General features: G+C 42.1%; 2 protein-coding genes and 1 long non-coding RNA gene across 16 annotated transcripts in view; 1 reads left to right on the forward strand and 2 right to left on the reverse strand.

Annotated features, from left to right (window-relative positions):
• Window positions 1–1,861: 1,861 nt before the first annotated feature.
• LOC129181522 (uncharacterized) lies at window positions 1,862–11,632 on the reverse strand. The gene is made up of 3 exons (XR_008570448.1): window positions 9,374–11,632; window positions 9,124–9,275; window positions 1,862–8,782 (listed from the first exon to the last, which is right to left on the reverse strand). It is a non-coding gene; the product is annotated as an uncharacterized LOC129181522 (long non-coding RNA).
• On the forward strand, window positions 5,238–13,871 carry zgc:101540 (hsFATP2a_ACSVL_like domain-containing protein). The gene is made up of 10 exons (XM_054776830.1): window positions 5,238–5,768; window positions 6,690–6,899; window positions 8,364–8,522; window positions 8,596–8,720; window positions 8,789–8,983; window positions 9,146–9,236; window positions 9,396–9,594; window positions 11,038–11,135; window positions 11,218–11,348; window positions 12,139–13,871. The coding sequence occupies exons 1-10, from the start codon at window positions 5,291–5,293 to the stop codon at window positions 12,313–12,315; spliced, it is 1,863 nt and encodes a 620-aa protein (XP_054632805.1). The 5' UTR covers window positions 5,238–5,290; the 3' UTR covers window positions 12,316–13,871.
• tjp1b (tight junction protein 1b) overlaps window positions 13,549–23,473 on the reverse strand; it is an 87,990-nt gene continuing 78,065 nt past the window's right edge. For 9 of the 14 annotated variants that reach the window (XM_054776806.1, XM_054776809.1, XM_054776805.1 and 6 more), the window contains 8 exons: window positions 22,406–23,263; window positions 21,262–21,353; window positions 20,827–21,042; window positions 20,580–20,716; window positions 19,100–19,556; window positions 18,759–18,976; window positions 16,453–16,596; window positions 13,549–15,247 (listed from right to left, as the gene is read on the reverse strand). In XM_054776806.1, the coding sequence (XP_054632781.1) occupies window positions 15,153–15,247; window positions 16,453–16,596; window positions 18,759–18,976; window positions 19,100–19,556; window positions 20,580–20,716; window positions 20,827–21,042; window positions 21,262–21,353; window positions 22,406–23,263 (2,217 nt within the window). In that variant the 3' untranslated portion in view covers window positions 13,549–15,152. The remainder of the gene's footprint in view (window positions 15,248–16,452; window positions 16,597–18,758; window positions 18,977–19,099; window positions 19,557–20,579; window positions 20,717–20,826; window positions 21,043–21,261; window positions 21,354–22,405; window positions 23,264–23,473) is intronic. The other 5 variants (XM_054776810.1, XM_054776818.1, XM_054776807.1 and 2 more) reach the window with 2 other exon arrangements.

Here is a 23,473-nt window from a genome sequence, read left to right on the forward strand (position 1 = left end):
AAAGTATCTTTGCTCCGTTCAACCTTCCTTAGAAGTTCCGAAATCGCTTCCTGACGCTCATCTGCAGTTGAGTACTTTTCAGAAAAAGCGGAGTGCTTGCTTTGAAAATGTCTTTTCTGTTGTTTGGTCATTTCTGGCCCAATATTAAGCTCACGGGTGGGTAAGCCCGCGTCACTGGCAGTGAAGGCAAAGGAATTTATCCATTCAGAATTAAACTCTATTTCCTTCCGATATTTTTCTTTTTAGGGACGTATGCATGGTTATTTATAGCCTACCGCGGGGGTAGCACACTGACAAGACGTCTTTTTCGTGTCTTGCTGACTTAACAAACTGACCCCCCCTTAAGCTTCCCTTGCTCATCCAATCAGCAGTCACAATGCAGTGTAGACGCATTCACGGACTAGCGGTGAGTCGGATATTTAAAAAAAACGCACATTTCTTCTGCTTCAGTGTAAAAAAAAGTCAGTAGCACGGCGTGGGGGCTGCAACAAGGAGGCTGAGGAGCCGCTTGCAGCTCCGGATGCACCGCATGCCAGCTACTAGTCTATATTTACCTGTCACGTGTTTGCACGCAGCAGGAAGATACACGTCTAAAATGAAATGACACTCCCGTGGATAAACTTGTCCTTTAACTACTAGAAGCTGCTTCTGAATATCAGATTGAAAAGTCACATCAAGTGTGTCATGATATTGATTTTTGTTCATTCCGTTGGGGGTCAACGTTTTGTTCTGAACTTTCACCTCAATATGAGGTAAAGGCCGTGTGACACACTTGAACTGTGACACACTTTATGTCAATGCGAAATTTACTGACGTAAAATTTAACCTGAATGAGAACTCACGCACTCGCACATTGTGGCAAGCTGCTAAATGTATCACGTGACGTCTGGCAGAACCCTAAACAAGCACGCCCACGTGTTGCTTAAAAAAAAACCCTAATGAGAATGTATTATTTCAATAAGATGTCTCCCGCTTCTCCTGTAGTTTGTAGAATCTTCGGCACCACTCACTTTCAAATAGAACCTTCCTGTTCGACTAAAATAGTTTGTGTGTGGCCATGTGATGGTGACGGTGTTTTTGTGTTTGTGAGTCAGGCTACTTCCTGGATCCTCTGATGCCATAGTGACTCAAACTATCTAAATGTAATTAATTTATCATAAAGGTAATGGATGTATTGTCTAAATGAATTCCTATTTTAGCCCTTTTATCTGGAGCCTCATCAAAATTGTGTGGCTTCTTCCTTGATCCTTGTGGCACGCCTTTACAGATAAATATAGCATGTACGCATATGAGATATCCTACACACCGGTTTCGGTGTCTCTGTCGATAATGACTTTGGCACACAAGTGATGACGTGCTCCACACAGCAACAAGTTTGTTAGCTCAGGGTGTTCGCGGCCTGGAGTTATTTCCAAGTTTTGCCTTTGCAGTCAATAATAAAAGCCCTGGTTCTGCGAGGGGGGTGGAAGGCATCCTCTTTGAATATTTCTAATCTCATGTGTTTAGTTGATGCCGTGTCCATGATTCCATTTGAGAATTTCACTGATTGTATTAGCTTTTGCAGTTTTTCTATAACTTACATTGCATATTGGAGTATTTGTCTTATTTTGTACAAACTGTTTGTATATAAAATGCAACCAGTAGCATCACAGTAAATAAAAGCAAAATGAGACCTGACATTAGTGCTCGGTGAAAAGTTGCACCCATTTTTTTGCCAAAATTTCTACTATTAATGCAAGAAAGGAACAATAAGTAAATGTGTAATGCAGAATTAATGTCTACAAGTGCTAAATAATGCACTGATTTTATGTTAATTAAACAAACAAAAAAAAGATTATTTGCCTGTCGGGGTGGAAGATGAAGCTCCATTTTTAAGGCCAAAAACCTACAAATGCCCAAAACACATAAAAAACAATACATTGAAAATGTGTGTGTCTGTGTGTGTTTGATGTGTACAAAAATTACATTTTTGACCATCCGTAGGCAGCAAACGGAGAGTAAGAACAGCAGCAGTTGCTCTAAAAATACTGCAAATGTTGGTTTGTGTCTGCATTTTCAAGCACCTTGAAAGCTTCCGTCACCGCCATCAAATTGCGACCCATGCTTATGACGCAAATGTTGCCACCTTGACCGAAATATTTTCTAGCTTCCAGTGTTGTGTTGTGATTCCCCACATACTCACGCGTTGTGTTTGTGGCAAGTCACTGTGACCGAAAGAGTCCGCTAACACCAAGGTGACGAATATTGTGCTTCAAAGTGTCTATGTGGTTGTGAGTGTGTTCTTGGGATATTACTATAGGCTGAAAAATGAAACAATAATCCCTACTAATGAGAATGTATTATTTCAATAAGATGTCTCCCACTTCACGCAATCTCCTGCACTTTGTGGAATCTTCGGCACCACTCACTTTCAAATACAGTAGACCCTTCCTGTTTGCCTAAAATAGCTTGTGAATGAGGCCGCGTGATGGTGACGGTGTTATTGTGTTTGTGAGTCAGGCTACTTCCTGGTTCTTCTGATGCCACAGGGACTCAAACTGTCTAAAAATAATTAATTAACCATAAAAGTAACTAAAGTACGTCTAAATAAATTCCTATTTTAGCCCTTTTATCTGTAAATGTATCTTTTTTTCAAGTTTGATGATGTAATGACTTTTTTTTAGAATCAGTGTCATCCAGAAGACAGTTAAAGGTCTTTGGTTGGCACTTTTTTAAGATGTGTAGTGAAGCTTGCTTGTTTTACAGAACTTTCTTCAGTGAAATGGTGGACAGGCGGATATACAGGTTGTTCAGAGGTGGTATCACGTCCGTAAGAAAGGTTTTTCTTTCAAATACCAAACTTCTAAAGTAACCTTTTGAGTGCCTCTTTTCTCAGAAACGAGGGAGATTTTTCTCTTGTTTGCTGCCCATAAAGAGGCTCTACAGACGCATATTACGTTACAACTGTCCATTTTGCATAATAGGAGCCTTTTTTTTTTTTTTTACTAAACTGACTGGAAAACCTTGACAAAGTGGCACAAGTGTGACTATTGAATGAAAGTCAGAAAGTACACATGCTTTGCGTGTAATTAATGATGATGTTATACTGGTCAACGAGTAAAATATAGTGGATCCTCCCATAACCCCCTAAGAATGGTACAATTTGGGTCAAGCAAAAAATAGTGTGGAAAAATATGGCTCAAAAGTCAAACAAAACATGTGACTTCAAACATCATCATGCGTGCTGCCAGCAAATCTTGTGAGCATCCAAAAGACTGACTGTGCGTTTTGCTTTTTCTATGTCTTTTCCACAGAGGAGGAAGAGTGTGATGATAACACAGGACAAAAATGTGAATCATTAATATTTAAAATAGCATTTCAACGTGTACCGGTTAGATTTTATATATATGTTATATGTTTCTTAGAAAGAGCTAGACCATTTTCACTTATAACTTCCATCCATTCATTTTCTATGCCGCTTCTCCTCATTAGGGTCGCGGGGGCATGCTGGAGCCTATCCCAGCTGACTTCGGGCGACCGACACATTGGGCTGTGACCTTCAGCGTTTATTGGGGCAGTTTGCATCTGAGTGTGAAGCTTCTGGGATGAGACTCAGCATCTCCAAATCTGAGGCCACGGTTCTCAGTCGGAAAAGGGTGGATTGGACCGGGTTGGGAGTGAGGTCCTGCCCCAGGTGGAGGAGTTCAAGTATCTCGAGGTCTTGTTCACGAGTGAGGGAAGGTTGGAGCACGAGGTCGATAAGCGGATTGGCGCAGCGTCTGCTGTAATGCGGTCACTGTACCGGACCGTCGTGGTGAAGAGAGAGCTGAGCTGGAAGGCAAAACTCTGAATTTACCAGTCGATCTACAGTATGTTCCCACCCTCACCTATGGTCATGAGCTCTGGGTTGTGACTGAAAGAACGAGATTGCGGATACAAGCTGAAATGAGTTTCCTCCGTAGGGTAGCTGTACTCACCCTAAGAGATAGGGTGAGGAGCTTGGTCATCAGGGAGGGGCTCAGAGTAGAGCCACTACTCCTTCACATCGAGAGGAGCCAGTTGAGGTGGCCCGGGCATCTAGTCGGGATGCCTCCCGGATGCATCCCTGGTGAGGTGTTCCGGGCATGCCCAGCCGGGAGAAGACCCTGAGGCAGACCTGGGACACGCTGGAAGGGATTATGTCTCACAGCTGGCCTGGGAACGCCTTGGTGTCCTCCCGGTGGAGCTGGAGGAGGTGGCCGGGGACCGGGACGTCTGGGCTTCCCTACTGAGACTGCTGCCCCCGCGACCCGGACAGGGATAAGCGGAGGAAAATGGATGGATGGATGTAAGAATGCCACATTTATAGAATTGACTTCTTTATTTTATAATGTAAATTTAATGTTTACATCAACGAATGTAACCATAGAATTGTATCGAATTGAATCGTATTGTTTGTACACTGTATCGAATCGTTTCTTTTTTTAAATATATCGTTTTGGAATCCTATCTTAATCCTATCATATCAAAGCATCTACCACAATGAGATTTACATCCCAACTTATTATTGATAAAAACCTCTTTCTAACTGCGCTTAATTGCCATAATTATGAGTTAACTATGGACAAAATGCAGTTAATCCCGATTAAATATTTTAATCAATTGACAGCTCTAATGTATTTCTTTTGTTTTATTGCACTTCTTTTTTATATGTATGTTAAAAATGGAAGCCAACAGCTCTTCTAATGGATACATTGTGCAACTGGTCAGCCAATGTGTGTGTGTGCGTGTGTGTGTGTGTGTGTGTGTGTGTTTCCACCCTCCCTCCAAAAATCACCAGACAAACAAGGCTCAGTTTCAACCTGATGCTCCTCCTCTTGCTGCTCTGATTTCTGCACACTTATACCACATGAATGTTGTGTATTTATGACACTACAACATGTAATGCAATATATGAATACATGAGAGGGGAATGCCGTGTTTATCTCACCAAATGTGATAAACAATGTAATTTAAACTGATTATTAATAAGCACTCAAAAGTAATTCAGATTCTTTGTCAATATTGTTTCGGGTTATGTCAGAAAATAATTCATATTTTCCACAACTATGTATCTAGTTGGTAGGAAAATCGTAAGCATACTGCAAGCGTGAGATGAGGATGGAGAATGCAACATAACGCCTAAAAGTGAGTCCCGAGTGGGAGTGGAAAGCAATCTGGCAACTTGAAAACACAGGGAATGTGGGAGGGGTTGAGCCTATGTGAACCTTGTCACATATCCTTAGCTCCTCCACACTTTAGTCGTGGTTGTCTCCATTGGAGGTGCTTGACAATGTACATGTGGCTGACAGCTTTAGGCGGACTGCTGCTCCTGTGCGCCCCCATCCTCAGGTCACTCTTCCCGTACTTGGTGGACGACAGCGTGTACATCCTCAGGAGTGTCCGCTTCGCCATTACACTTCACAAGTACAAGACGAGAAAACCTTTCCACAGCATCGTGGACGGCTTCTTGGACGCGGCCAGGAGACATCCCTCTAAGACCTTCTTGCACTTTGAGGGACAACAGTTCTCCTATGGAGAGGTGGACAAGCAGAGCAACAAGGTGGCCCGGGTCTTCCAGGAGGAGGCCAGGCTCAAGGAGGGAGAACCGGTAGCCCTCTTTTTGGCCAACGAGCCGGACTTTGTGTGGACCTGGCTGGGACTCGCCAAACTGGGCTGTCCGGTTGCTCTGCTCAACTTTAACATCAGGTCCAAATCTCTGCTGCACTGTTTCTCCTGCTGTGGGGCCAAAGTGCTGGTGACCTCTGCAGGTAAGATCACACAGGGATAGCCTCCGGGGGGGGCCAGGATGGGAGATTTTGTTTAAGTCGGGGATGTCCAAACACATGCAGAAAAATTAAAGAACACGGGGGTCACTTATTATGCACTTTCATTATTTTAGGAATGACGCTAAAACCCCTCCAAGGGTAGGTCATATGCTAAGCTGTTAAATATGGCGTATGTCAGTTATTATTATTGTTGTACTTGCTCTAAATACTTATACTACACTACACCTGCAGACTAAAAGGCAAAATTACTAATAATATATTTGTGGCTTTACTGCATGATAAACATGTAAATATGAGGTGAATGTATATTAGAAAGGTTTCAAAGGCAAAATGTATTGCCCAAGTATAATTCTTGTTATGATGATACTTTTGTAATAGAAAAACCTGTTGTAATACATTTTTGTAATAAAAATGGTAATAAAAATGGTAAAATTATAACGCGATATAAATAGGACTAATTATTGTAAGTAGTTGACTACTATTCATTTCTAAAGAACGAATTAAATTTGTCTGACACCAATTTGTTCTTATTAATTAGATCTAATTTTGATTCTTTTGTAATCTCTTTTTTAGACAGTTGACTATATTTTGCTTATTTATTTCCTGTTTTACATATTAAAAATGAACTGATGTCGTGAAATGAGCAGTTTTCTGGCCAAAAAATCTAAACAAACCAACAAGTCTGTTGGACAGGACTTGTGTTTCCAGGAAGGAACTGTTCCTTCCTGGAAAGTTCATGTGCGGTAAAACCACATTCAGTGCTCCAGTGATGGTATCGCTACTCCCGACTGGCTTGAGGGGGCGCCCCATTTGCTCGTGTCCCAGTGGGATTCGAGGCAACTTGACACAGGTCATCCAAATGTGCTGCAACGTGAGAACTTCATGCCGTGAATGTGTTTGCAGAGCTGCAGGGCGCTGTGGAGGAAGTGCTACCTGCACTCAGAGCGCAGGGGGTCAGGGTGTACCTCCTGTCAGGGACATGTCACGTCCAGGGAGTCAGCGTTTTGGCTGATGAGATCTCCAAGGCCTCAGACCAGCCAGTGTCTCGGGACCTCAGAGCCAATGTCAAGATCAGGAGCACTGCTCTCTACATCTACACGTCAGGAACCACAGGTAAAGGACAAAGACCACTTCCTCTAATCTCATGAGATAAGTGTAGTGCTTGCACTAAAATGATATCATGGTGTTACTACAGTAGTGATATGCCTGTCCCGCTGTTCGGCATGAATGACAAAGAGCTCTTTTCTAGTGACAGAAACAAAGCCTTTTTCATGCTAGAAGGAGGATTTCTCTCAACCTGGCAACCCTGATGTTCTCATGAATGGTTCATAAGTTACAAATGACGAGCTTTTCTGTGGTAAGAAGACAGTTTGAACAGATGGATTGCAATCAAAACATGCTTCAAACTGGTTTCATTTGGAAATGACAGCTTAGAAACAAGTCACTCCATTTCTAGCTTGAATATACAAAATCAAGCCCATAACACATTCCTGAAGATGAAGTTCAGTTGAGATGAGGTGCCTGGTGCAAGACAACGTCAACCTTTGATCTTGAAATCAACGTTACATTTGCAGGACATAGTCAAACGTTTCAGGTGCTAATAATCCCTGTTCAGGCACTTGAGCCTGCAAGCATGCCAGGCCAGAAAGTGGGCTGCATACTGAAAAATCATAGATACAGGAGACCACTGTGATATTTTTATATATACTTTTTGGTGTTGTAAAAAGGATAAAAAAAAAAAAGTTACATATATTTAAAGACAAAGCTTTGTGTTATTAGTTATTATTACAGTGAAAAGTCAGTCATCGTCATTACCGGTAATCTGTTTCAGAAGGACGTGATTAACGTACTCTAACCGAATACATTTTTCCCAAAAGAAATCATGGAAATAAGAAAGCCAAAAATGTAAACGTTTTTATAGTTTGACAATTATAGTTTTACATGCAATTTGAAATGCATTTTAATTAGGCCTGTCAATCCATGAAATATTTAATTGTAATTAATCTCATTTGTATCCATAGTTAACTCATGATCGCAATCAATTGCAGATAGAAAGACGTTTTTAATCTATAATTAGTAGGGATGTTCGATAGTATCGGCTCACAATATTATCGGCCACATATTGGCATAAAAATGTGACATCGGTAGATATCGGTTTTTTTCCGCGATAATGAAAAGCGTTTAAAAAAAAAAATGCTGTATAGGTGGATATTGGAATGTTCACATGGCCAGGATGACACCATAGTTTGTTCACATACATACAGTGCTCAGACAGTGCAAGCCCACCTCCTTTGCGCCTTTTGTCTGCTTTGACTGCCCTGAAGTCTGTTAGCTTCACATTAGCATCCGGGCCGCTAGCTGTTAACCATAAAGTGAAGCACAAATAGACTGCACTACCCTGAAGGTCTTGACGTTCTTTCACGGCACGTAAAAATGTGCGTGAATAAACAAACTCGTGGCGGCGGTGTTAATCCCACGACACAGGATAGTGTGACCAAACCGAGTAGAGCCGGTACTGTGCGGTGGAAAAGCACCATTAGCTGCTGTGTAAAAACTTTCTTTTTCTGTCCTTAACAGGTTTGCCCAAAGCGGCGGTGGTCACCCAAGAGCGCATGTGGGCTGCGTCCTTCATCCAAGGAGCGTGTGGCGTCACAGCCGATGACGTCATCTACATCAATCTACCTCTCTACCACAGCTCAGGCTTCCTCATCGGGCTAGCGGGTGCCATCCAGAGAGGTAGCGACCTTTTTAAATAACCCCCAAGCCTCATCCTGCTTGGGGCTTTTAAAACGTGTGATGTTGGCTGCAGGTACAACGATCGTTTTGAAGAGAAAGTTCTCTGCCACTCAGTTCTGGGACGACTGCAGGAAGTATAATGTGACAGTGATGCAGTATATTGGCGAAACCATGCGGTACCTCTGCAACATGCCCGAGGTCAGCGTCTGTCCTCCTCCTACGGAAGACCTCACCCTTCCATGGTTCTGATTGTTCATCTCCTGCAGAAAGACAATGAGAGGGACCACAAAGTGAGGATGGCCATCGGCAATGGCGTCCGCACAGATGTATGGTCCGAGTTTCTGCGGCGCTTCGGCGACATTAAAGTGAAGGAGCTGTATGCGGCCACCGAGGGAAACATCGGGTTCATGAATTACACCTCCAAGGTCGGCGCTGTGGGGCGGATCAATTTCTTCCACAGTGTAGGTCAAAGAAACATCTGTTATTTAAATACCTGTGGTACACTATATGGACAAAAATATTAGGACGCCTGGTCCCAACTTAGTTGTTTATTAGTCTCACTGCACCTTGAAATAACACGGATACAATTAATGATTCTCACCGCCATGACGCTCTCTTTCCAGTTCATCTTCCCATACACGCTGATCAAGTTCGACATCGAGAAGGAGGAGCCTGTCAGAAACTCCCAGGGTCTTTGCATCAAGGCGGCCAAAGGTGACACAACACGTAACACAGGGGTCAGAATCTTCTCTTCTGTAAGTCGATCAAAATGCATGCATAGTTCGTATGATAGGGTTTCATATCATAACAATAAGTAAGTACACTCCTAAATAAATACACTTTACACTGACCAGTTATGCATCTCTGTGTCAGGTGAGACGGGTCTCCTGGTGGGAAAGGTCACCCAGAGGTCACCCTTTGTGGGCTACGCAGGCAACGAGCAGCAGACGGAGAAGAAGAAGCTCCGCGACGTGATGAAGAAGGGCGACTTGTACTTCAACACGGGAGATTTGCTTCGCTTTGACGAAGACAACTTTGTTTATTTTCAAGACAGAGTCGGCGACACATTCAGGTAAGCTAATGGATAACTTGACTTTAGCATTGTTAGAATGTCAGCATCATGAGCTTTGTACACAACCATTTCTCATATTGACCATGCGAAGCATGAGGGCTGCAACTAACAATTATTTTCTTCCTCGACTAGTCTGAAGCGTGTTGTTTCGATTAATCGAGTAATCGGTTAGGCCCCGTAGATGGAACAAATCAGTATGCACCAATCACAAACCGTCTGCAACATATCAGAAAAGAGAAAAAAATGTCCATCGCTGTCTTCCAAAGTCAAAGCCGATGTGTGTGAATATCTTGTCTGGCCTAAAACACAAAGATAATCAATCTGCTTTCATGGGTGACTCGGGTGGTTGAATGGTTGAAATCAGAAATCGGCATTTACATTTTTATATGAAAATGATTCATGGAATACTAAAATAGCTGTTGATTAATTGGATAATCGATTAATCAGTGATTAATTGTTGCAACTCTACAATGCATATGTGAAAATAAATAGAAAATACAGTGGAACCTCCAAAATTGGACACAATCTGCCCATTTTGTTTTGTTTTCAATGCAATGTTGCCATTGGAAATATTGTATACTGTGTTGAATTCATCTGTTGCCATCATAACACCTTTATTAACTGTACAGACAATGTTGCTAAGTAACATTTTAACATTCCTAAATATCATGTATGCATAAAGAGGAGTTAACCACTGTACAATAAAACGAAAATAAAGTGAAACTACTCACCCTCTGAAGACAGACACATAATGCAGAGGGAACGGGAAGACGTTTGCAGGGTGAGACTGTTATACTGTAGATGTAGCTTGAATTGACATGTGTTGTGCAGTGTACAATAAGTGTATGTTTATGTTAGCATTTGTTTAGTCTTTGTAGGTAATTGACATTGAATGATTGTATTGGTCATTTTTGTGTTTTTTGAGTGTTTTCAATTACTGGTTCTATGGTTATCATCACACATCTCTTGCCATCACTGATACCCTTCACAAAACAGGCCAACACACACTTGTGGAGCTACTCTTGTACACTTTTGTACTCTCAACTTGCACCTCTTTTGGGACGTTCGACGGAGGTTCCACTGTACACACTGTACAGTACACACTGTACAGTGGAGCCTCGGTTAGCGTGTTTTTTAGTTAACGTCGAAAATTGATGTCACAATTTTGCCCCATTTGCATCCATTCTCCGGTTAGTGTACAATATGGCGCACGTCTTATCATGTTGTTAATACACTTTGAGAGTCTAAACGTGTTTTTAATGTTTTGTTTTTTTTTATCACAAAACGTTCTTTCTTGTTAGCATCCTATTAGCTAGCTAAGCAAAATGGCAACCGGAAACTAAGTAAGCTAAGTAAGCTACGTTACGACGCCCGTCGATGATGTGATCATTGGCTGTTGACCAGTTCAGGGTGTACCCCACCTCTTGCTCTTTCTCTCAACAGGTGGAAAGGAGAAAACGTGGCCACATCGGAGGTAGCAGACATCCTCACAATGGCTCATTGCATTTTAGAGGCAAACGTGTACGGCGTTAAAGTGGAAGGTATTACCATCGCTGACAGCGTAGTAGAACCGATAAACACGTAGCAGAGTTGAAAAAGTTCCTGCCTGGAATGCTCCGCTAGGGAACGAAGGACGGGTGGGCATGGCGGCAGTCACTTTGAAAGAAGGCCAAGACTTTGACTGTGACGAAGCCTACACGCTGCTGGTCACCTATCTACCCACCTACGCACGCCCCCGATTCATCAGGATACAGGTAACATGACCATTCACAGAAGAAAACGTTACAATACACACACCTGTCACGTGACTGTTTGTGCTTCTCAAATAGCGGGGCGGGCCCCCTCAGGGGGTGCAGTAAACTGTCAGCGGTGAGAGATAGGAAGTACTTTCAATGTTAGGTGCATACCTGTCAACATGTACACATTTATTGTACTCAACATGCAGTTGGACTCTTGAATATGCTGGTATGCTTCACAGCTCTCCATTTTGGTGGATTTTCCTGCTTTCAGTTTGAAAGATGACACAAAAAAAAACAAGAACCACTGGTGTAAACTCCTGAACCACTGCACATAAATGGGTCAAACCATGCACTCCAACTGTGTTGCCTCTGCTATTCTTCTTCTGACAAATACACCACATGGTGGCGCTGTTATTAAACCCCAAAGTTTGACCCCATAAATTGGATTGACATGAAATTTCTCACACAGCTCTGCTACACACTCATTTGACTTGTTTATGCAAATCACCATGGAATTTAGGACACCTGCAGGGGACAGACAAGCACATATCTGAAAAATACCAGCGAGATTGATTGAAAAACATGGCCGCCGTCAAGTAAAATAAATGTCTTTGCAGGGGAAAGGGAGGATCTTAGCATCTAACTGTGCACAATTCATAAAACTTTGACGATATCTGTAGCACATATTGTATATGCTACCATGTCTTGCAACGCATTCGGACCGTAACCCAAAGGAGTCGTTACCTCACAGTCATATGAATAAGACTGTCCACAAACTGCCCATAACTCCTAATGCGTCTTTCAGCCCTGCTTGGAGATGACGGGCACGTTCAAGATGAAGAAAACCACGTTGGTGAGAGAAGGATTCAACCCAGCACTCATCAGCAACCCTTTATACTACCTCGATGCATCGAAACAGACCTTTGTTCCCATGACGGAGGAGATATACAGCGGCATAACCAGCGGCACGATCAAACTCTAACACAGAGTGTTTCCAGATATGTTCACCTTATCTGCCTTCAAACAACTAATCTCAGGGAGGGATGGACACCATAAGACTATTTCTCCTGTTATGTATTTGCAGCCCTGACAACTGTAGGAAGTAAACTACTGTGCAGTACAGCTAATATTTCATCAGCTAGGATGGGCCAAATCAACTATAGCATTTCAAAATACTACACTGAAGTCTTTTATCCAATGAAATGAATTTGCTGTTAATATCATCACAAGTTAGGATATTAAACTTAGCATCTGTTGTGATTTTATCATTGAACCTTTGTGCCACGGTGATGGACCGCCAAGTCATGGCAAGACACTTTTATCACATCATTTACTTTTCAAGTCTACAATATTGGTGGACATTTCTGTCTCCTGGGAGTAAAATTCATTTTAGAAGAAAAAAAAAGGCCTAAAATATGAATAGTACTACGTCTACGGGTAGTAAGCCAGTTTTTTTTTTCCACGTAATGTTCCAACATTACTCCCTCATCGTAAATTGACAACTTTACACGTATAACATTTTGCCTTTTTCTTTTTCGTAATGAACTTAAAGGGAGTGTATGCAGCCTTGAGTTCCCCAGCTGCCTAGAGGGCGCTAGCGTTTCAACGTACTGCCAGCATTATATCAAGCCCTCTTCCTGATTTGAGTACGCAAGCCACGCCTGACGTGACATGTGCGCGCTCACAATGTTTGTTGTCAGCTAATGATAGCGATTTGACAAAGTTTAACTATTGTTGAAAGTATCGCATGAATGTAAATTGTTAATCGCCTCTTTGAGATTACTTTTGTGTGTGTGGACGCACCATAGAAACCTGTGTGAATACCAGATAGCGGCACGTGGCCAAACATCTTGTTTGGGCCGAACACAATTTACGGCAATTTTTTTGGTTTAATTTGCAATTGTGAAATAAATGTTTTTGTACAAGCTTGTTCTTTTAACCCACTGTTGGTAACATACACTATGCTAGGCGGTGGTGGTCTTCTTGGGTGAAAAACAAACATAATCTTGTGCCAGCTGCGTACAGTCCCTCTAGTTATTGGAACATTTCTACTTCACTCTTGTAGTTTTTTTCTTCCCACTAACACAGCCCCACACAGGTTTGCATCCTTTCAACATAACATGGAAACGTGCTTTCGTGCTACATTGGCCAGTATCCATTGTACAGAAATTGCAAGCACACTTTGCAAACTGTCATTAATTTGTGGAGTCTAGTCTAATTTCAAAATGAAATTTATTTATTAATACAGTGGTATACATTTAAAAAATGTGTTGCAGACGGGAAAACAAGGTATGAAAAAAAAAAGAAGTCTAAATAAATAAAAAAAAAATGCTGGACAAACAGGGAAATAAACTAGTGTTGTATTGAAGCACTGAAGTGTTACCATATCAAAAGAAAATAGTACTGATGTGCCATCATAAATTGTCTATTAGTACAAAAATACATTTCAGGGCACACAATAAAGCATCCAGTATCACAAATAAAGAAAGGGACCAGTCCTTGTAACAGACCCCCCACCCTCAACCCCTTTGGGCATATCTTTTAAAATGATTTAAACCAAGCACTTCTTTATTTTTTTTTTTGTAAATAGGAATAAAAAGTTTCAGACGGTTAAAAATGCCTAAAGTAGTGAGTGTGTGTGTGTGTGTATGTTGGTACAAAAGTTGGATTTATTACTGCTTATGTCAGTTCCAAGGCTCAGGGTTTTAACCAGAATACAAACATAACCAATGTAACTGCTTTCTTTTTTTTTTTTTTTTTTAAAGAAACATTTTGTCTTTTATACAAAATAATAAAGATGTAGAAAATTTCATTTACAGAGAACCAAGGCCATATGCTAGCAATATGTACAGACACAACATCCTGGAGCCTTTCTGCATCTCCTCACGCTTCATATATGCATAGCAGGAAAAGAAAGGATCATCTTTTCATCAGCATCCATTCTGCTTTCACGCGTGTGCTAGAATACAAGTTCAGGTTTAGGAGAAACAAAAAGCAGAGACAATTTTGTGTTGGCTGTGACAGGAGGGTCGGGGTGGCTTCAATTTGGACTGTAAAGTTCTCTCTTTATATGCAGATAAGGCATCACTGCTCGCAGTGTTGGATGGGATTCTCATGTGTTGAAGTGGTAGCAGGCATCTGGACCTGAGTCATAGCACATGCATAGATCTCTAGACAGCAGGAGTTTGTCAAATCAAGTCAGTATTAATTGTCTATGGTAAAACATTTGCTACATAAACACTTTTAATGAACCAGAGCGCCCGGTCAGAACAAACAGGCCTCTTTGATACTACTACTATTAGAATAATGAACCTTCATTTCTTCTTTTGTGACATAGAGCTACATCAAGTCCTCAAGAGAATCTTCATGGCTGCACAACAAAAATGCTTGCATATGCCAACTTTTCTTTTTTTTTTATAGCAATATTATTCCCCAAATTCAACTTTTTCCTTTTACTTCACTGACCTTTTTCCAAAAAAAGTAACTCAAAATATCAAGATGAGATTATTCAGTCTGTGGCACCGTCATGCACTCTCATTTCAGTCCCATTGTTCCAATAACTTGCTCTCTTTCATATATTTTGTTTTTTTGCAAGCCTCAAAAGCACCAACAAAAAGGACAAAAAAGAAGAGCCATGGGGCCGACTCTCCTCATGAGTGTGGGGTTTCTTTTTCTTGTTTTTTGAGGGTCCGGTAAACAACGTGAGAGTGTTGGATTCACCGCCTTGAGGTGACTGTTGTGTACCCCACCTCAGTGCAGAGAGGGGACGACCCCCTCCCCGTTCTTTCACATTCACAAACAGACCAGCTGTCGCCCTCTTTAGAAGTGGTCGATGAGCACAGACACGCAGTTTGCACCCACCAGGTAGTTGGGGTCTCCTGGGAGAGACTTGTTCTGCCAGCTTTTAGGGTCACCTGCAAAAATAACACAAAGATAATATATCATAAATGCTCACATGAATGCCACTATTCAATTAAGACAATAGCATAGAACAGCCATCACCAAATGGCGGACCTCGGTCCGGATCCAAAAAAGAGATATCCGTTTCTATCGGTATCGAGTTTTCTGCTGATCATGATATGGGTGACATCTTGCTCCACACAACAACAATCTTGTTAACTCAGAATGTCCGTGGCCTGGAATTATTTCAGTTTGCACTTCACAGTCATTGCAATTTGCCACGCAACGAGGGAGTACAGCTCTTCCTTTAATACTTGTAATCTCAGGTTACATCACTCGGAGTCACTAACAGATAGCGTACCTGCAGCAAATGACTAAGTGACGGGAGGCGTGTTACATGAGGCCAATTTATAATTTCATTGATTTTATTACTCCAAAGTTGCCTACTTTGTTCTTATTGCTTTCCGAATTGTATAGTTGCCAGCATAATTTAGGATTCTTATTTGTGAATGTATTAAGACGATCCTGTCTGTCTTGTTGATAGGAGCAGAATGACTTTTGTTGAAGCAAAATGTTTAAAATAAATATGGGACACTTATTGCACGTGTATTGCAGTATTTGTCTTATTTTACACAAACAGTATTTATTTGTGAAACGCATCCAGTGGCATCACAGTAAAAGAAGCATCATGTGTTCATTACACCAGATTTTGACCTGACATTAGTTTGACTCAAGAGCTGCTGCCAATATAATTATCATCAATATCGGGATATTGGCAGAAAAAAAAAGCCAATATGAAGCTGCACCAGTTATTAGTATTAGTGCCATAGCTTTAACAACTCTTTCAGACCATTTTAGCTTTTTTTTTCCTCCTCAGTGTGGCTTTAATCCTTCTTTATAATGTTGCAATCCAGACTGATTTATATTAGTCAAAAAAAAAAAAAAAAAGCTTGGGGACGAAATAGGCCCCCAGCTGGATTAATTGAAAATGGTCTAAAAAGGAATATGCATTAAGATGATCATACAAAATGTTTGTTACTGTGGGGGAAGCCTAGAAAACAAAAACACATTGTAATTTGCATGAAAACATGGAAATAAGGAAATGATAGGCAGCCCATGTGTGATATAGGGGTGAGGAATGTGGAAAAGAAGGTGAACAAAGTCTCCTCATCTTCTAAACCCACAGACCCAAAAAGAACAGAGAGAGAGGACAGCATACCCGACGAGGAGTCGGAGGATTTTAGAGCAAAAGACCAACCATCAGGGGTCATAGACGCACAGTGAGGTAAGCGCAGCTCCACAGGCTTCTGGAACTTGAGTCCGTGAGGGCCGCACATCACCAGCGGACTTAGCAGCGTTTCTCCTGCATGGACATGCAACAACGTTTACATTACAGAAAGTAGACAAGTGGTGAACAAATGTCCACAGCGACACAAGGATCATGCAACTTTCATCTTTATTAAAGTAACTTAGCAGTAAGATGCCTACCTGTATATCTATATCAAAAGTTATCCCTTCACTTGTAATGGCTAGTTATGTAGAAAAAAAGCCAGTTGCTTGATGGCTGCGCTTCACATCCTGAACTCCACTATAAAAATGTGTTTTCTCCACACGTTCGTTGGTGAGATGTTATTTAATTGGAAAATGTGCTCATTGCTGAAACCTTTTTGATATGCTTCCTTGACTTCGGCTGCATTTTCCCTTGGATAATAATTTTCATTTCTTGGAGGTCTGTAATGTTTGATTGCAAATGCTAACTGGATGTAGTACATTAAGTGTATGTATAATGAACGCTACACAGCTATTTTGACTTACATATTACCGGCACTCAGGTTGTGTACACAACTATTGAGGAATTATGTGTAATTCTCTTTATTGTCAAATTGAATTGAATTGTGAATTATTGGGCTGTCACAGTCTGGAGATCGGGAAGACCTGGGTTCGATTCTCCCTTGGCGCATTTCTGTGTGGAGTTTGCATGTTCTCCCCGTGTGTGCGTGGGTTTTCTCCAGGTACTCCGGTTTCCTCCCACATTCCAAAAACATGCATGTCAGGTTAATTGGCGACTCTAAATTGTCCATAGGTATGAATGTGAGTGTGAATGGTTGTTTGTCTATATGTGCCTTGCGATTGGCTGACGACCAGTCCATGGTGTACTCCGCCTGTCTCCCAAAGTCAGCTGGGATAGGCTCCAGCATGCCCCCGCGACCCTAATGAGGAGAAGCGGCATAGAAAATGGATGGATGGATGTGAATTATTGAATGATAAACTATTTTGATGACCTGTAAACTTTGAAACTGTGAATGTGAAATACTAATCATTAGTATTTAGTCCAGTAGTTTCCAAGTTTAGTCAAAGTAGTAAGAGGTAGATCATTTTAACTTGTAACTTGCATACTGAAGAAGTGTGTGTACCCCGATATACATTTTGAACACCCCTGTGCTACATAGATACATGTATAGCTTATTATTTACGCATGTATTGACCACAATTACTTTGAAATCAAATTACAAATATGTTAAAAATGTTTCACTAAAGACCGGGAGAAAGGTATTCAAAGTTAATTACTGCATTTCTTGTTCAGGCCTGTGCAAACAACCCTAATGTTGAAATTATTATCGACAGTAAATTTAAATATTTTAAATCCGCCTCCCATGCAGCCCACAACCACAGCTTAAAAAAATCCTAGGGGAAACCCTGATTGTGTAAAAAATAGTCATTTAAATACTTAAATCATATATATAGAATGATAATTTAGTAATACATTCACCAATATGAAATAAAACAAAGAAATTGTCATAATCATCACAGAAAAATCAGCAGCAATACAGAACACAGGGAATGTGCAAAAAATGTGCAAGATTTTACACTAATTTAAGTGCACATATTGTGCACAGTTTAAGCAGAAATTGATAACTGATACATAATTGTGGCGATGTTAGATTAGTATTAGAACGCTGTTTGGTAGTTAATCCCACATTCAAGAGTCGTGTAGTAATTGAGCATAATGAAGTTGCTTACAAGACTTGCACATTATCACCTTAAAGCACTTGTTGCACGTGGTGAGGTTACCTACAACCATACTTCCAACCTTTATTAGAATAAAGAGATTGTTGATCGGTCACCTCCTTGTCATCCTGTCAATGTCTGGGTAGACGCTACAACAGTAACTTCATTTAGCACCAAAATGAGGCACCGATTGCTACTGACATTTTCCGTCCGGTTACTACTGTTTACATCGGCACCTGTGCCATTATGAGTCCAAGTTTCAGTACACATCACTACATATGAGCTAGGACTGGAGTAGTCCAGCAAAGCACGAACAAGAACCAGTAGCTGGTGGTCTTTCACTGCTGTTGCCATTCCCACCTTGTGCAGATCAAAAACAGGCTTATTGTTTTGATGTGAGATAGATAGAATAGATTGCTGAAAATAAGACCAGGGCGTTGCCATCATGCTGATGTGCAATGTATTGTGGGCTGCTTTCTGCTCACAAAAGATGTTATTCTTCCTGCTGGGACTGACCTTTCTCCTTGTCGAGCGGGGGCAGGATGCTGTTGTCTCGGCACACCTTGAAGTAGATCTCTTGCTCCACGTTCTCTGGGATAGCACCCTGGGGGATGATGATGCTGACGCCCGTTTCGATGGAGCTCAGGACCCCTCCATTGCAGTTGAAGACGCCTCGGGCAGTGGCTACCACCGTGTGCCCTTCATCCTCGTCGTCGTCATCCAGTGCGCCGGGGCTGCAGCAGAGGTCACAGTCATCAATTAGGGCAGTGTCAGAGGAGAACAATACACAAAAGAGTAGCACAATGACCTCCCTGTGAGATGTGTGTGCCAACAGAGAGACGTTATGAGCTCTGTACCTTACAGGGATGGCTTTGGGGATGGCGTTGATGTTATTGTGCTGGTATTTGGGCCTGTTGTCCATGGTGCGTGTAAAGGTGTCCAGGCCGCTGTCATGGTCCAGAGGTTGAGGTGACAGTTGGGGCTTTACCCCACCGGGCTTACCGAGAAGGTCCGTCTTCACTTGTGTGTTGTTGGGCAGCAGGTTATGGTTGAACTTGGGGCTCTCAAACTTGCGCTCGAAAGGTCGTGCTGAGCTGGTGTATGGCTTGGGGACGTAGCGGTTGTAACCAATGGGGGCGGGAGGGGCAATAGTCTTTGGGGGTGCTGTGTCAGTGCCGTTGACCGGGGGCTTGTCAGGGAGGGCTCTCGGGGGCAGATAACCAACCGGTGTGGGTTCATCCCTGCTAGTGGGTCTGAGAGCTGCCAGGTCAGGTTTGGGATTGGGTGAGTTTAGCGGCTCTGGTATGGAATTCACTGGATGAAGAAGAGAACATGACATCCCATTATTCAACAAAAATAAAAGACTCTCAAAAAGTAAAGTTATAATGTACAGTAAATAAAACATGGGACAGAATGCATATAATTAGACAAACCAATAGTTCTCAGCTGCTTTGTAGCCCTTACAATTATTTCCTAAAAAAGTTTCAAGCATTTGAATGAATACCCTATCAATTGCCTTATGTGCTATTGAACTATATTGGAACAAAATTAATTTAAGTGAGGTGTGCACTTAAATTAATGCACAGATTAGGGGTGTCCGATCCAATGTTGATATGGGATATCAGGCCGATATCATCCAAAAATAAGAATCGGATTATATCGGCTTGCATCTAAAATCTCAGATTTTGGCGCTCAGATACATGTAGTGGATTCCAGACTCCACCCCAGCACGTCTATGCAGCACTAACGACAGAGCCCATGTGATCACAACAGAAGCGTGTGCTAACGTGTTAACAGAGTAGCAAGGAGTAGGAGTGATGTTGGCCGTGTATATTTTTCATTCAAGTCTGAAAAAGACTTTTTAGTTGAGTGCAAAACCAGGGAAGTTTATTTAATACGACCAAACCCATCACAGGGGGAACTCCCGCGGAACGACAAGAAGTCATTATCTTACACAGAAGAGCCAGCCTCTGTCGGTGGTTATGGATAAAACAAGACCCTAGATGCGAAAAGAAGCAAATAGTTCATACCTACTGTTGTAGTTGCTGTTGTTCTGAGTAACTTCACTTCATTGAGCATTTTGTAACATTCCACACTACAAAATAATAAAAGTAAAAAAAAAAAAAAAAGAAAGCTAACATTGACTGATACGGTATCGGCCGCTATCCAAGGCTGCAATATCGGGATAGAACCAGAAGTGAAAAAGCTGTATCGGGACATCCCTGGCACAGATAATCTACAGTTGCCTTGAAGTGCATCATAAAGTGACTCATAATTCTTTCACATTTATGATAACAAAAAAAGGAATTACTGTAGCAGGGAGGTTATAGAGCTTACCATCACCAGGGCTGAGTTTAGGCAGTGTAGTGGGTGGGATGGCAGAGCCAGGAGGTCCGTACTGAGAGGGGGGACTGATCTGAGACAGGGGGTCATATCGTTTCTCCCCTGGGCTCACCTTTTCAACAGACTCCACTCTAATGTAGGTGAAGACAAACAATAATAGTGGCAGTGAAGACTGATGAATGGAAGGAGAAGCAGGAAAATTATTGTTCTGACAACGGTGCCAAAAGGTGTGTCCCTCTACCTGTTGTATGGGTACGACAGTTGAGCTGGTTTGACCAGATCGTGGAAGCGATTGATTCCCGGATTGGGCTGGCCCATGGCTTTGCTGTCAAAGCTACGACGATCAAAGTAGGACAACTGCTTCCTGTAGTATTCCTCATCCTCATCTGGGTCATAGTGGTTGGAGCGCATGACATCATCAAGTGGTTTTGTGTGAGGCCTTTGTGGCTCAGGAGCCCTAAAAAAAAAACAAAACAAGAGTAAGTCATCATTTTGCGCCTGTCTGCTCTTGATACTTCTTTACATATCAGGTGTGCAGAAAACTCAAAATGCCAATGTTTGTTGTGTATGTACACCTCCAGTTACCTCCACTAGGTAGTGCTCTAACAACAATGAATGCATTAAACAGGGCTTGTCCTTCACCCAGCCTCCTGGTGCTGTAATGACAACTACACACCTGTAGGTAGACCTTTCTTGCTCAAGATTGCTGAGAGAATTGGCCTTAAGAACTGGACAAGGTGCACTTGAAGGCTTGGGAACATCTGCGGGCTGAAAAGGAAAAGGAAGATATATGTAGTCTTAGTTTTTCTATGATGCCTTTGCAGTTTAAGGGACTATCCACACGGAAACGCTTTTGCGTCAAAACGGCTAAGTGCAGGGTCAGGCAAAAATGATCTGACAAATTTGTAGGTTAAATAAAAGGCAAATAAAGTAAAGAAACAAAAAAGTGTTTTTATTTTCGAAAAGTACATATAATGACATTTTTTTCATATAATGCCATTTTGCTTTGTTTCTTTATAATGCCATTGGTTTTCGTTTCTTTTTCAGTTGCTGCCATGAATTGGCCTGGTGAGCATCGCACTTTCATTGTGGAAACGTTTATCAAAACAAACAAATCTGTAACTGCAACACGAGCGTTCCGTTTGCACTTCAATCTTGGTAGACATGATCCTGTACCAGCTCGAAACATGATCTTGTTATGGGTTACCAACTTCAGAGCTACTGGATCTGCATTGAGTGTGTGGACAATAATGGATCCCATTTGACTGATTTAATTTTTAAAACATAATGAAACAGAATGGTATTATATGTACTTTTCGAAAATAAAAACACTTTCTTGTTTCTTTACTTTATTTGCCTTTTATTTAACCTACAAATGTGTCAGATCATTATGCCTGACCTTGTATTTTATTGTTTCAGCCGCTCATCCACACGGGAATGATGTTTTGGGTGAAACAATATTTTTGGAAAATGGCTTCCAGAGTGGGAAAATCTGAAAACGCCGGCTTGTCGTTGCAGTGTAAACAGGCAATACAGTACATGAACGATGACGTCACCAACCCACCACCGCCTCGTCATCATCACGTGACCAGAAGTGAGCTTTGACGACAAGCAAACATGTCTAAATATTTTGAGTGACTTTGGATGGAACTATTTACTAATCCGGCACAGTGTGGACGCAACTTTTTTTTTTCCAACCCGGCAAAAACTAAATCTCAGGAGCGTTCCCATGTGGAAAGGGCCTAAGAGCGCTAGTTACTGCTTTACAAATTTTACACTTTCAATCAACACTGCATTGAGGTGATGGCTGAGAAAGTTACCCTGAGAACTGATGAATCTCCTTCTTTTGCCCTGTCCATAGAAACAGACCGTTTATTTTCAAACATCCTCACTCTATTGAGCACCGACTGTGGTTTCATGGCCGGGTCATCATCCAGGTCTTCCCGTTGGAGAGTTGGAAAGGGTTTGGAGCCTGTAGAGACCACAGGCTCATCTGGGGATGGGAGGGTCTCTGTTTTTGGAGGGAGAACTGGTGGCTCAGAGTTCAATGCAGGCTCAGGCATTCCTGCCTTGAAGCCCCGGTGTGGCCCAGGAATGTAGGAGGGCCTTAGACCCGGGTCACCATAGTACTGCTTTGGCGGTTCTGGTGAACGAGGTGAGTTTATCGGGAAGCCATGAGTTTCTGCCTCATATGGAGAGCGGACATCATAGCCTGCTGGGGGTGTTGGTGGGGGTGGTTCATCATAACGAATGGGCCCAGGTTTACTGTGACGTGATCTTCCATCATACCCCACGGGAAGGGGCTCTTCATAGCGTGGCTGTGGCGGGCTGTAGTCCCTCCCTGAGCCATCCTCGTACGGGGACCTGGGGTTGTAGTTGATGGGTTGCTGGTGGCCCTGGTGGTAACCTGGAGGCTGGGAGGAAGAGGTCTGCTGGTCATAGGGGGACCATTGTTCATTGTAATGAGGCACACGGTTGTCGTAGTGCAGGTGAGAGTCAGTGTTGTGAGGCTTTGGTTCTGCGTAGCCGCCTCCATCGTAACAGTAAGGCGGGTGGTCATATTCGCGGTATGGCTGCTTGTCCTGGTATGGTGGCTGGTGACTGTAGCTCATCGACTGCTTCATGCCATGGTTCACTCGCACGGGTTCATCCATATTGTACAGATCTTTCTTGTACATCTGTGAAAAGATAGTATGAAATGAATGCTCCTGTTAAATCTCAGTAGTGATTAAGATGAGCTTTTTTTTTTTATTCAACCTCTGTGTTCAAAGACAGAACAAATAGTTGAGAAAAGATATCCCCAACACCAAATTAACAATGTGTGAAACTTCCAAGTGAAAGTGAAACTTCATGGAAGTGAGCATACAGTAAGTAACACTTTCCAAATT

This window comes from Dunckerocampus dactyliophorus, chromosome 5 (genome assembly GCF_027744805.1).
Source record: "Dunckerocampus dactyliophorus isolate RoL2022-P2 chromosome 5, RoL_Ddac_1.1, whole genome shotgun sequence".
Classification (NCBI taxonomy): domain Eukaryota; kingdom Metazoa; phylum Chordata; class Actinopteri; order Syngnathiformes; family Syngnathidae; genus Dunckerocampus; species Dunckerocampus dactyliophorus.

Bases quoted from the DNA above. Each gene is read 5' to 3' on its own strand.
- zgc:101540 (XM_054776830.1), top strand. From the start codon at position 5,291: ATGTACATGTGGCTGACAGCTTTAGGCGGACTGCTGCTCCTGTGCGCC. The intron at 6,900-8,363 runs GTAAAGGACAAA...TGTCCTTAACAG, and splicing joins CTACACGTCAGGAACCACAG to GTTTGCCCAAAGCGGCGGTG. The intron at 8,721-8,788 runs GTCAGCGTCTGT...CATCTCCTGCAG, and splicing joins ACCTCTGCAACATGCCCGAG to AAAGACAATGAGAGGGACCA.